The sequence below is a fragment of the Sander lucioperca genome, chromosome 19 (genome assembly GCF_008315115.2).
Source record: "Sander lucioperca isolate FBNREF2018 chromosome 19, SLUC_FBN_1.2, whole genome shotgun sequence".
Lineage (NCBI taxonomy): Eukaryota > Metazoa > Chordata > Actinopteri > Perciformes > Percidae > Sander > Sander lucioperca.
In genome coordinates this window covers 2,420,393-2,434,400 of record NC_050191.1, presented here as the reverse complement: position 1 = coordinate 2,434,400, position 14,008 = coordinate 2,420,393, and the positions used below count along the sequence as shown (strand labels likewise).

Genomic DNA, 14,008 nt, shown 5'->3' with positions numbered 1-14,008 from the left:
TGAATTATGAGATCATATAATCACGTTTTTCTGGAGGGACTGGTATTATATATTTAAGAAGATGTGAAAATGCCCTCAGACCTCAGAGGGTTAACGAATAAAATCCACAAGTCTGACTTCTGATTTAACCCTCATGACGTCTTCACCGTCGTCCAACTTCTCATTCAGGGTCTAAGTTGACTAATGCTTGTTTTTTGGAACTTTTCTCCCAACTTTTGGCTGTTTTTTTAATACATTTGTCTCTCTTTAATGCTTTTTTTTGTTTTTTAAATCCATGGTCAATAAACCTAGTAAAATGACAATCTACCTAATTTGAGTTTGAAAAAAAGCAGAAATTATGAATTATTTGACTAATTCAGTGTTCATACGCATTTTAACCCTGACTTTTCAGCAAATTTCCATGACTATGTATTCCTGAAAATGTCAGTTGACATTATACACTAAGAATAAACGTGTTAAAGTTCACCCTCAGAGGTTTAACCATCTAATGAATGATAACTTATAATGTTCATAGTGGGAGTCGTAATAACGGTGAGGTTAGGACGACGTGAAATACATTATTCACATATTATTCTATATATATATATTTTTTTAAATATATATATATATATATATTTAAAAATTATATATTTTTAAATATATATATATATAAATATATTTTTAAATTAATATATATTTAAAAAAAACATAAATTTTTTTTTTTTTAAATATATATTTTTTTTAAATATATATATTTTTTAAATATATATATATATATATATATATATATTTTTTAAATATATATATTTTTTTTAAATATATATATATATATATTTTTTTTAAATATATATATATATATTTTTTTTTTAAATATATATATATATATTTTTTTTTTAAATATATATATATATATATATATATATATTTTCTTTTTTTTAAATATATATATATATATAATTCCATGACTTTTCCAAAACCTTCTGGGTCTTTTGTTTCCAAAACCTTTCCAGGCCTGGAATTTACATTTTTTAAATTCCAGACCTTTTCCAGGTTTTCACAACATCTGAACTCTGCTAATAGAATAGTTAAGATCAGAGGATGTTGAGTGAATCACAGTTTAGGGCAGGGGGGGCCAACCTGTGGCTCTTGAGCCGTATGCGGCTCTCTGCCTGCTCCTGTGAGGCTCTTCCTGTGTGGCTGGGGGCTGTGTCATTGGTTGATTGTTGTTTTTAACTTTTCTGAAACATACAGTATTTCAGATAAGTAAAAAAAAAAAACACATTTGAATGCATCTGCCAATACATTTGCCAGTTATTTTAAAATGGAAAATAATGCAGCAGAGTTTTGAGGACAGATTCTGCAACCTGAGGAAAAACAGCGGCCACAGATCACCTTCCTCGTTAACCCTTTCACTGCTGAATCCGACTGTTTGAAAGCCCCTTTAGTGACAAATGAGTGAGAGAGTTCTTCGAGTGGCCACAACCGAGTTCAAGCAAGACCTGAAAAGGATTGTGGATAACAAAGACTGTCAGGTTTCCCACTGAGTCAATCTAAGTGAGAAAAAAAACTATGAAAACTGCTATGTATTATGACTGTCATCAGATCTGGAAGACACTGCTGCTGTTGTAGTGTGGACGTGCATGTGTTGTGTGGCTTTTTGCTATGGTGCGGGTTTTTTTGTGGCTCTTTATACCTAACTGGTTGGCCACCCCGGCTTTAGGTCAACGTTTGGTCAGTTTGACGCCGTTTTAAAACCATTTAAACATTTTTCAAAAGCCAGGAAATTAAATAAAAACCAAAATTTAATAGACATCATAAATCTTACTTTGTATGTTGTCTGGGCTCCATACAACCTACAATATTTCTTCTTGTATTCTATCCCATTATTTCATGTATATTGTAATCCTAGTATTTCATGTATATTCTGTGCTGTGTGACTGATATTTTGCTGCTGCAACACTGTAAATTCCCAGTTTTTGCTGCTGTAACACTAAATTCCCAGTTTATGCAATCAATAAATATCTATGCATGCATCCCAGTTATTTTGGGGCAATGTGATTGTTAAGAAACCCATATTTCTGATATAAAAACTTTAGAAACAGTAAAATATAAAACCAGGTTTTTGTTTATACAAACTTTTATTACAAGAATCACTAAAAATAATAAACTTAATATACATATTTTACAAAATCCCCTAAAACACAACTCTAAAAAAAGTCAAATATTTATTTACATTTGATTACAAAATCGATAAAATAAATTTACAAAAAAAACAAATCAGCTCCATGTGTTTATGAAGTCATTTCATCCTGATGGACCTCCGACAACAACGGTTCTGGACCAGAGTCTGTATTCATCTGCTATACATCTGTGCTGAAGACTTTCCCAGCATGCACTGGGTGAGGTACATATACGCCAGGGTTGGATACGACTACCCAGCATGCACTGGGCAACATGTAGACACCAGAGTTAACACTATTGGTTGACTGAGTGTGAATGTGTGGCAGAGTGTGTGTGTCTCTGAGCGTGCGTGCGTGTCTCTGAGTGTGCGTGGCTCTCTGAGTGTGCGTGGCTCCACCTCGGTCTCAGAAGTCTGCGTCCAGCCTGAAGGTGTTGTCGGTGGAGCCTGACATCACGCCCATCCTCTGGTACTCGCCCACTCGCTTCTCAAAGAAGTTGGTCTTCCCCTCCAGAGAGATGTTCTCCATGAAGTCAAAGGGGTTCTCCACCCGGTAGATCTACGGACGCACAACGCAGACACACAACACGCTGGTCAGTTTGGTCCACGTTACAGAGGAACATTTAAACACTGACTGGTTGTTCTGGCCGACAGGAAACCAGTTTCAGACTTTTTAAAAAGACAAAATGAATTAAATTCAACCCCTATATCACAACAGGAACACTCAGGCCCTAAAAAACAATATTTTTTGGTTTGAGGACGTCTGTTCAGGCCAGCGTCTGTCTCGTGCTGCTGTCCTTCTGGCAGTGGACCACTCGTCCTCCAATCAGAAGGCCTGCAGCAGCACTCAGCCACCATCATTGGCTGAGGTCCGTACCCCTGCGCTTCTCATCATCACAGACCTCTCTCACGGCTACGTTTAAAATCACCGTCTGGTTGGTTCTGAGTGGAGTTACCTTGGTGAAGCCGAGCTCCAGCATCAGTCTGTCGGCTACAAACTCAATGTACTGCTTCATCAGCTCACAGTTCATCCCAATCAGCTTCACCGGCAGAGCCTCGGTCAGGAACTCCTGATGGGGGGGGGGGGGAGAGACCTTTAGACCCAGTTCAACATCAGGGGTATAAATCACAAGTGTGATACTGATATGATCTATCAACGATATGATATCTGCTGATATCTTAAAGCCCCGATATGATTTTATATTTTGTGTGATAGTTGTATCGTCCCAGCCCTGTTAACCATGTGTTGGGTGATTGTGTAATAAGATGACATCATAAAGTCTATCATCATGTTGGCGTCTAGCTGCGTCAGCGTGGTGGTAGTCTGAGGTCATCAGAGCGTTGAGGATCCACCGACCTGCTCGATCTCCACGGCGTTCCTGATGATCTCGCCGACCGTCGCTGCCGACGGTTTCTTCACCAGGTGTTTGAACATCAGACAGGCAAAGTCACAGTGGAGGCCCTGAAACCACGGCAACAACAGTTACACAACAGCTACACAACCAGAAACCAGACCAACAACAGTTACACAACAGCTGAACGTTGACTTTATTTGATATATAAATCAGTAATCTGTGCTGATGTCTAATAATTAATGTCTAATCAATAATGTCTGATAATTAATGTCTGATAATTAATGTCTAATAATTCATGTCTGATCAATAATGCGTGCGTCACCTCGTCTCTGCTGATGAGCTCGTTGGAGAAGGTCAGGCCGGGCATCAGGCCTCTCTTCTTCAGCCAGAAGATGGCGGCGAAGGAACCGGAGAAGAAGATTCCCTCCACGGCGGCGAAGGCGACCACTCGCTCTCCTGGAGGAAGAACAGAGAGATCAACAGCTGACACCAGACCAGCTCCACCAGAGAGACCAACAGCTGACACCAGACCAGCTCCACTTCCTGTCTGGTGTGTGTAGAGCGAGTACCGACTCTAGAAGTGTGTGTGTGTCTCTATATGTCTGTCTGTGTGTGTGTGTGTGTGTGTGTGTGTGTGTGTGTGTGTGTGTGTGTGTGTGTGTGTGTGTGTGTGTGTGTGTGTGTGTGTGTGTGTCTATATGTCTGTGTGTGTGTGTGTCTATATGTCTGTGTGTGTGTGTGTCTATATGTCTGTCTGTCTCTGTGTGTGTGTGTGTGTGTGTGTGTGTGTGTCTTTACCAAATCCGGCGTTCTTGTTGCCGATCCAGTTGATGGCCCAGTCGGCCTTCTTCTTCACACAGGGCAGCGTCTCGATGGCGTTGAACAGGTATTCTCTGCAGGACATTGAACACACCGTCACACTGCTGCCTTCAAAAACAGTTCTAGACACAGCTCACTCTCAACGCCGGCCGTCTCCGCTACGGAGTGGTCGCCACGGGGACCGCCAGCCCACTTCCAAACTGGTGAGGCTGGATTGTGAGAAGGCTGCCGCGGTCAGGATTAAAAAATGGCGGATCAGACCTTTACAAATGTCATTTATACAAATACTTTCTAGTCCCGTAGGGAGAAAACAAGCTGGACGCTCCACCCAGCTGCAGTTTACCGTTACACTACTACCCTGTCGAAATGTACACGCACTACACAGAGAGTACACAGCGTACTACACAGAGAGTACACAGCGTACTACACAGAGTACACAGCGTACTACACAGAGTACACAGCGTACTACATGCAAGTGTACTCCCAGAAGTATCCGACTTGAGACACATCTTTCGTACAAAAGAAATGCTTCTCACTACATGACTTGCCAGGTAGAATTTCAGACTTTCTAAAGTCTGAGACATTCAGAAGTAAATTGAGAACTTGAGTAAAGAGAGAAATGAGGTTTAGGCTCCAGGAATCTTTTAAACCCGTTTCTGTTGATGATCTGAAGCTGTGGTCCAGTTCAACATCTCCATCTGTTACCTAACGGTAGAGAGAGGCCAGCACAACATGTTGATCACAGTTAGACCTGAGAGGGTTTGAGGACGTCTGTTCAGACCAGCGTCTGTCTCGTGCTGCTGTCCTTCTGGCAGTGGACCACTCGTCCTCCAATCAGAAGGCCTGCAGCAGCACTCAGCCACCATCATTGGCTGAGGTCCGTACCCCTGCGCTCCTCATCATCACAGACCTCTCTCTCAGTCGGGACTTTAAGGTCAGCTCTCTCTCTAAACAGCCTGAATGTTTCCGTTTCTACGTTCAACATCTCAGATCAACTTTCAGAAAGACTTCATCTCCTGAGGAAACTGACTCTGGGACAACATGGCCGCCTTTTGGTTCTACACCCGTCCTGTCAGAGTGTGTGTGTGTGTGTGTGTGTGTGTGTGTCAGTGTGTGTGTGTGTGTGTGTGTGTGTGTGTGTGTGTGTGTGTGTGTGTGTCTCACCTCTCTGCTGGCTTCTTGATGTAGGTGTTGATGAGCAGGCTGTACATCTCTGAGTGGATGTTCTCCATGGCGATCTGGAAACCATAGAAACACCTCGCCTCCGTCACCTGCACTTCCTGTGTGAAGCGCTCCACCTGGCGGTCACAGCGAGAACACGCCGTTAGTCAGAGATCACGGCACCACTCAGAGAAGCAACAATGACTCAGCAGAATCTACTTCACATCCTCAGAGTCATCGGCTACGTTGACATGTTGAGAAGTTAAAACGATAATGTGTAACCAGGGTAACGTGTAACCGGGGGTAACATGTTGGGGCTGCTCACCAGGTTCTCGTTGACGATGCCGTCGCTGGCGGCGAAGAACGCCAACACGTGAGAGATGAAGTAGCGCTCCTCGTCCTTCAGAGACTCCCAGTGCTGGCCGTCCTTCGACAGATCCACCTACACCAACAGGAAGTTACATCATCATCCAGAGAGACCACACTACAGGAAGTTACATCATCCAGAGAGACCACACTACAGGAAGTCTCAGTCGACCAATAGGATGAGTTCATTTAATGGACACATCTGGAAACTAGGGCTCGCCACAATAAGGAACTTTTAGTCTCCAAATCTACTTTTAGTCTTTAAATCCTGTCTCCATGTGCGCGCATGTGTGCGTGCACGCGTGCGTGTGCGTGTGTGTGTGTGTGTGTGTCTCTAAATCCACTTTTCTGCAAAAGCTCCACTTTAAATCTTGTGTTTTAACAGATGTGCTCTCATGTTTCCTTGGATATTCTACAGCACATATTTTAATATCTCCAGTAGATGGTGATAATTTGGGACTATGGTCAGACACGTTTCCGTGACGACTCTCCGAGCAACCAGCCAATGACCTGAACTACAGACGGGACTCGTGTACCTCCTATAATAAGTGTGTTGGTCTCTGTGTGTGTGTGTGTGTGTGCGTGCGTGCGTGTCTCTGTGTGTGTGTGTGTGTGTGTTGGTCTGTGTGTGTGTTGGTCTGTGTGTGTGTGTGTTGGTCTGTGTGTGTGTGTGTGTCTGTGTGTGTGTGTGTGTACCTCCTCTGCGGTCCAGAAAGAGGCCTCAGCCTTCTTGTACATCTGCCAGATGTCGTGGTACTGGATGGGGAAGATGACGAAGCGACGAGGGTTTTCCTTCAGCAGCGGCTCCTCCTCTTCCTCGCTGCTCTTCTTCACAGCTTTGGGCTGAGAGACACACACACACACACACCAGACGCTCAAAATACAAATACACAACTACACACTTTACTGCTCCTCTGTCTGCAGCCAGAGGTCTTCATGTTTGAGTGGATGAAATCAGAGATCAGACCAGGAACTGGGAGGATTCCCAGCTTCTGTGGGTCAGATATTAGACTTCATATCTCCACAATGAGTGGATTATCTTTGGAGGAGTCGGGATTTTCAAACAAACTGTTTGAAGACGTCAACTTGGTCTCTGGGAAACATTTTAGAAACCTGACGACTGATGAAAAAAATCAATAACCATTGAGTGTCTAAAGGAGAATCCTGGCACACATGGCGTGTGTAATCTGTAATGAATGATAGGGGTGTGTCTCTGTGTGTGTCTGCCTCTGTGTGTGTGTGTGTGTGTGTGTGTGTGTGTCTGTCTCTGTGTCTCTCTCCATGTGTGTGTCTGCCTCTGTGTGTGTGTGTCTCTATACGTGTCTGTGTGTGTCTCTATATGTGTGTGTCTATGTGTGTGCGCGCGCGTCTGTGTGTGTGTGTGCGTGTCTCTGTGTGTGTGCATCTCTGTGTGTGTGTGTGTGTGTGTGTGTGTGTGTGTGTGTGTTAAATCTGTATTCAAAGAGCCTAAAGCTCATAACTGACTTAAATAGTTCCTTTGTCAAGTCGTACTTATTTTTTTTTTTTTAAATTAAAAATGTTAAAGTATTGATCCCTGCATGGAAATATAATTACGTTGCAGTTACTCAGTCAAATTTAAGCCAAAAACATGTTATTAAGTTCATAAAGTAACATAAGATAGAGTGCAAGACAACAAGTTAAAAGTAAAGATTAGGTAACGCTATCATCCTTTAAACATAGTCAATATGTTTATAAAGTAAGATTAGGTTAAACAGATTAATGTTGCTTTACGATGATTTGTACAATAATCATTTTAACCTAATTACTGTTTGTCACTTATTGACTAGTTTCTTCTCATCTTATCCTGAGATGAAGACATTTACTGCTGCTCAGGATTAAAGAGGAAAATAATCTAAAGTTTGGTAGCAAACAATGACTAAAGTCTGCACACATTTCTTATTGATTATCCACATTTAGAAGAAACTAAAATGTTATTTCATCTCTAACAAACTAAAGAAGTAGCTCATTAACAGTTAACAGCTGATCGTTCATGTTTGGCGCCAGAACTGACATTTTAGGCGCCATTTGACCCCAATAACCGAGCCGAACTGATGATCATTGACTTGGATATGACTGCAGATGATGTTTCTGTTAAATAAGATGAAAACCTTGAAGATTTCAGCTGATTTTGGACTCACTTACCGCAGCGTCGTCGAAGATTTTTCGCGCGGTTTTAGACGCCAAAATGCGGGTCGTGTTCAGGCTCGGTGGCTGGAAGAGAAACAAGAAATACTCAGAAAACTACTCTAAACTCTTCACTCAAAACGTACATTTAGTTAGAGTGAAACACATTAAAAGTTAGTTCAATCAGGCTGAAGTAGTGAGCAGCTACTCCAGACTTCACTCAGAAATACGACAATTACAACATATCATCGCTCACCATCAAATGTAGAGACAATATATAACAAATTTACACTTCGTCTTAGGCTATATGTTGTAATAGTGTAATCGGCCATCATGGAGTGTATATAACTAGATGTCTGTATATCAAATATTTGACTTAAAACAGAGATTTCGTACGGAGTTCCTCTTAAAGCTGAACTGTAGCTAGCTACAGAGCTCCATTCAGATAAACCACACTTTAACGTTTGATCGCATATTGTCAAATGTAGTTACCACATAGAAGATAAATTAACATATTGTCCTAAGGTGCTATAACGTTACAACTTAACGGCTGAGGCTAGAAGGCCCGAATACACAAATTTGTGAAACTATTTTAACGTTTCTTACCGTGTTTTCTTTGTTCAGAGACATGTTGTCCATCTTACTGCTGACTGAGTTTTCATTCTTCACGGAGAGAGGAGAGCGAGCAGAAAGCATTTTTATACCCTGGAGTTCACACGGACAGAAAAATAAAAATATAAGTTAACTTAAATTAAAAGTTGGCGTAAAACAAAGAGAGGAAATCTACACTAAGAAGCACAGCAAACACAGACGAAGAGCAGAGACTGAAGCGGATTCTGTTGTCCGCTCGCCCTTTTTATTGAAATCTTGGCGCTAGAACGCAGCAGGCCAATAGAAACGCAGCTCGTGCCGGCTCTTTAAACTGACGCTGCGGCGGAGCCAATCAGACGGCGAGCAGAGAATCACGTGTCACTCGAATAAGAATGCGGGAAATTTCAAACAGCTGAGCTTTTGTCTGTGCGAGGTTACAAAACTGCCATAAACCGATGTTACAAAACCTTTAAAATGAGCGTTTACGCAACATATCTGATTTTGACAAAGAATCCCATTTGTTTGACATTAAAAACATTTAAACTGTGATTCAAAAATAGCGTCATAAAAGTTAAAAAGTGAAGTTGAAATCGCAAAAAGTGAAACCGACTTCCTTATTGTGCGCTCGTAATTGTTAAATTTGCCTTTTTAAATACGTATAGATGAGTTAAACTGTCGTGTAAACACAACATACATAGTTAACATATAACAAGAGTGTCCTAATAAGTGTGTGGCTGTGTTTAAAGTGATAATTTCTGGTATTTCTGGTTTGTTTTCCCGCTGCCGCCAATTCTGTTGTTTACTGTAATCTTAAGGCGTTGTCATCCGGGCAATTTAGCGCCAAAATAAATAATTTTACACACCACATTATACCACATAACTCCACATTTTAAACTGTCAAGGAACATATCCGGGTGGCTGGTGTCTGCAGCCCGGTGCCAGATTATAACCAATCCAGACCTTTCTAAACTTTCTGTTAAAATACGTTTTTAAACCCCCAAAACATCCCATAAAATGCACTAATGCACTTGCCAAAAAGTGATCCCAGCCCCTACCTTGTGTTGAAAGGTTGTTTCTGCTTCGAAATGATTTAATTTAATTCATAGACTGCAGGAATCATGTAAATAATCAGGACTTTTAGCGTGTATAGAGCCAGCATATTTCCACCAGACTCCATGTAAATAATCAGGACTTTTAGCGTGTATAGAACCAGCATATTTCCACCAGACTCCATGTAAATAATCAGTACTTTTAGCGTGTATAGAGCCAGCATATCTCCACCAGACTCCATGTAAATAATCAGTTCTTTTAGCGTGTATAGAGCCAGCATATCTCCACATGTAAATGGGTGAATTAAGGGTTTATTTCAACCAAACCAGAGTGGTGATTGTTGGAACAGTGGAAAGATGAACCAAGACGGCTTTTGGTAGTTTTATTTAGTTTCTGTCCACTTTGAATGAAGTGTGTTTTACCATGATAAAAGTAGTGATTATTTACATGGAGTCTGGTGGAGCTTGGTGATGGTGATTTCGGGGCTGTTCGGGGCACACACACACACAGTTATATCTGACAGATTATAGCCCATCTAGAACTTTCTACCTGTTGAAATACATGTTAAGTGCCATAAACATCCAGTAACACACACACACTTGCGTAACTTCGACATCCTAAACACATTAAAAGGCTAAAATCTTGTTGAGATGATCTGAATGTTTGGTACCTTTGATTTAGTCTCTCTGAAGCTCAAATAATCGCCTCATTTTCCCTCGAAACAAGCGAAGGTGACAGATCAGCTGTTTACAAATTGGAGCGCTCTGATTGGCTGCTTGAGAAGACTACGACACATCCTGTAAATGTCGGTCAACGGGCGGAGTCTCCTCCCCCTAGCGACGGGACTTGGGAATTTATTTATATATAAATATATATATATATATATATATATATATATATATATATATATATATATATATATATATATATATATATATATTTATATACTCTGAGTGTGTGTGTGTGTGTGTGTCTGTGTGTGTGTGTGTGTGTGTGTGTGTGTGTGTCTGTGTGTGTGTGTGTGTGTGTGTGTGTCTGTCTGTGTGTGTGTGTGTGTGTGTGTGTGTGTGTGTCTCTTTGTGTGTGTGTGTGTGTGTGTGTGTGTCTGTGTGTGTGTGTGTGTGTGTGTCTCTGTGTGTCTCTCTGTGTGTGTATGTGTGTGTGTGTGTGTGTGTGTGTGTGTGTCTCTGTGTGTGTGTGTGTGTGTGTGTGTGTGTGTGTCTCTCTCTGTGTGTGTGTGTGTGTGTGTGTGTCTCTGTGTGTCTGTGTGTGTGTGTGTGTGTGTGTGTGTGTGTGTGTGTGTGTGTCTCTGTGTGTCTCTCTGTGTGTGTGTGTGTGTGTGTGTGTGTGTGTGTGTGTGTGTGTGTGTGTGTGTGTGTGTCTCTGTGTGTGTGTGTGTGTGTGTGTGTCTCTGTGTGTCTCTCTGTGTGTGTGTGTGTGTGTGTGTGTGTGTCTCTGTGTGTGTGTGTGTGTGTGTGTGTGTGTCTCTGTGTGTGTGTGTGTGTGTGTGTGTGTGTGTGTGTGTGTGTGTGTGTGTGTGTGTGTGTGTGTGTGTGTGTGTGTGTGTGTGTGTGTGTGTGTGTGTGTGTGTGTAAATTCATTTAATGGTTTTGTATTAATGAACTAATGTCCTGTACTTTTTTGTTTATGAATACTAATGTTTCTTGTGCTAACATTTTGACCATTTGACTTAATGAATGTAATTAAGAAATTAACATTTAAAAAATATTAATAATAGTTTTTAAATTGTGCTGAAGTACCGCTTCCCGCCACATGATGTCCCTGTTTCTATGGTTACTCCCCCTCCTCCTAACTCTTGTTTTTAGAGATTTTTTTTGTCTTTCTTTGGCATCTGTTGAATGTCGGTCAGTAAGGCAAGTGGGCGGGTTCCTCATCAGCCAATTACGCGCCCTTCTCACGTTCCTGGCACAAAGTCGCCCGCACTCATTGGTCACGCCCCCTGAGCGCCGCCTCCTGATTGGATGATCGCTGTTACCGAGAGAAAGAGGGAAAGAGAGTGGTCGGAGCTCCGGTTGTGTAACACAACACGTAACAGCGCTGCTGTTGTCGAGCAGAAACTCCATATAGGACAATGTACGTGTTAGAGAGACGGATTGGACCCTATAATATCTCTGGTGTGTGTTTATATAAAGAAGCTTTGACCTAAATTCACAGATGAACATCTTAACAAAGAAGGAAAATAATGATTTTTCAAAATAGAATTGACTTTAGTCATTTTTGATTCTGTACGCGGTTATATTAACTGCAGAAATCACCATCACCAAACCCACCAGACTCCATGTAAATAATCAGGACTTTTATCATCGTTAAACATGCTTCATTCAAAGTGGACAGAAACTAAATCAAACTACTAAAAGCCGTCTTGGTTCATCTTTCCACTGTTCCAACAATCATCACTCTGGTTTGGTTGAAATAAACCCTTAATTCACCCATTTACATGTGGAGATATGCTGGCTCTATACACGCTAAAAGTCCTGATTATTTACATGGAGTCTGGTGATGGTGATTTCGGGCTGAGAGAGAGACAGACTCAGATTATTATTCTAAGTGTCTGACAACATTATGGGATGGATCCCTACAGAGATAGACCTTTTAGTTAAAGAGTAAGATCCTTTTAGTTTAACATAAAACAGCCCCGAAATCACCATCACCAAACCCACCAGACTCCATGTAAATAATCAGGACTTTTAGCGTGTATAGAGCCAGCATATTTCTACCAGACTCCATGTAAATAATCAGGACTTTTAGCGTGTATAGAGCCAGCATATTTCTACCAGACTCCATGTAAATAATCAGTACTTTTAGCGTGTATAGAGCCAGCATATTTCTACCAGACTCCATGTAAATAATCAGGACTTTTAGCGTGTATAGAGCCAGCATATTTCCACCAGACTCCATGTAAATAATCAGGACTTTTAGCGTGTATAGAGCCAGCATATTTCAACATGTAAATGGGTGAATTAAGGGTTTATTTCAACCAAACCAGAGTGGTGATTGTTGGAACAGTGGAAAGATGAACCAAGACGGCTTTTGGTAGTTTGATTTAGTTTCTGTCCACTTTGAATGAAGTGTGTTTTACGATGATAAAAGTCCTGATTATTTACATGGAGTCTGGTGTAGTTTGGTGATGGTGATTTCGGGGCTGTTTCATGTTAAACTAAAAGGATTGATAAAATGTAGTGGAGAACACACACACACACACACACACACACACACACACACACACACACACACACACACACACACAAAAGAACAACCTTCACACAGATGTATTTTCATGGTAAATTGTTATTATAAAAGACATATTCTTCACCATCGCTTACAGGCAAATGTTCAGAAATGAGGATTATTCCGATAAAAGACGATATTATTAAGAATAACATTTAATAACGAGGTATTTTCTTAGTGGCTACTACGGGCCAAATCAAGACAGCACTTCTTCCTCAACAAATGTTTCTTAAATAATAATAATAATAATAATAATAATAATAATAATAATGTCTAAAGCAAAGATAGTAAGTAGTATCACAGTGAGGAATACTGTCCACTGACATTTTTAAAATATCAATAACTCGTACGGTCATTAAATGCAGATTGGAATACACGTAACATTCATATAGATATCAAGATATTTACAGTATTTACAGTCACAGAACTAGGCTATTAACCCTTGTGTCGTCTTCCATTCCACCCACGCACGCATGTGTGCCTGCAGAGTTAGGTAGTTAAAGAGAAACCCATATTTCTGATAAAGATATTTTAAAAATGGGTCAAATTTGACCGGAAGACAACACGAGGGATATCATAGAAGCACGATACAGAGGCTTTGGCAAAAATAATTAAGAAAAACCGAGCATACATTTAGCTAAACGTGACTTTTACACAGAAAGTAAACATGATCATAGACGGAGAGAGAGACGGAGAGAGAGACAGAGAGAGAGAGAGAGACAGAGAGAGAGAGAGAGACAGAGAGAGAGACACAGAGACAGACAGAGAGAGAGAGAGAGAGAGAGAGACAGAGAGAGAGAGACAGAGAGAGACACAGAGACAGACAGAGAGAGAGAGAGAGAGAGAGAGAGAGAGACAGACAGACAGACAGAGAGAGAGAGAGAGAGAGAGAGACAGAGAGAGAGAGAGAGAGAGAGAGAGAGACAGAGAGAGAGAGAGAGACAGAGAGAGAGAGAGAGAGAGAGAGAGAGAGAGAGACAGAGACAGACAGAGAGAGAGAGAGAGAGAGAGAGAGAGAGAGAGAGAGACAGAGAGAGACAGACAGACAGACAGACAGAGAGAGAGAGAGAGAGAGAGAGAGAGAGAGAGAGAGAGAGAGAGAGAGAGAGAGAGA

The 14,008-nt window shown here is 41.1% G+C and overlaps 1 protein-coding gene and 2 non-coding genes across 4 annotated transcripts in view; all 3 read right to left on the bottom strand.

The window, feature by feature from the left end:
* Positions 1-2,103: 2,103 nt before the first annotated feature.
* Positions 2,104-14,008, bottom strand: part of LOC116061541 (ribonucleoside-diphosphate reductase subunit M2) — a 21,380-nt gene continuing 9,475 nt past the window's right edge. The window contains exons 2-12 of one of the 2 annotated variants that reach the window (XM_035995102.1): positions 8,611-8,709; positions 8,023-8,091; positions 6,556-6,702; positions 5,819-5,935; positions 5,497-5,630; positions 4,312-4,406; positions 3,836-3,969; positions 3,516-3,620; positions 3,115-3,228; positions 2,538-2,717; positions 2,104-2,483 (exon numbers count right to left, since the gene is read on the bottom strand). In XM_035995102.1, the coding sequence (XP_035850995.1) occupies positions 2,565-2,717; positions 3,115-3,228; positions 3,516-3,620; positions 3,836-3,969; positions 4,312-4,406; positions 5,497-5,630; positions 5,819-5,935; positions 6,556-6,702; positions 8,023-8,091; positions 8,611-8,700 (1,158 nt within the window). In that variant the 5' untranslated portion in view covers positions 8,701-8,709 and the 3' untranslated portion in view covers positions 2,104-2,483; positions 2,538-2,564. Of the gene's footprint in view, positions 2,484-2,537; positions 2,718-3,114; positions 3,229-3,515; positions 3,621-3,835; positions 3,970-4,311; positions 4,407-5,496; positions 5,631-5,818; positions 5,936-6,555; positions 6,703-8,022; positions 8,092-8,610; positions 8,891-14,008 lie in introns of those variants that run through there. The other variant, XM_031315805.2, reaches the window with a different exon arrangement.
* LOC116061917 lies at positions 2,921-3,059 on the bottom strand. The gene has a single exon (XR_004107849.1). It is a non-coding gene; the product is annotated as a small nucleolar RNA SNORD94 (small nucleolar RNA).
* On the bottom strand, positions 5,103-5,241 carry LOC116061911. Its single transcript, XR_004107844.1, has one exon. It is a non-coding gene; the product is annotated as a small nucleolar RNA SNORD94 (small nucleolar RNA).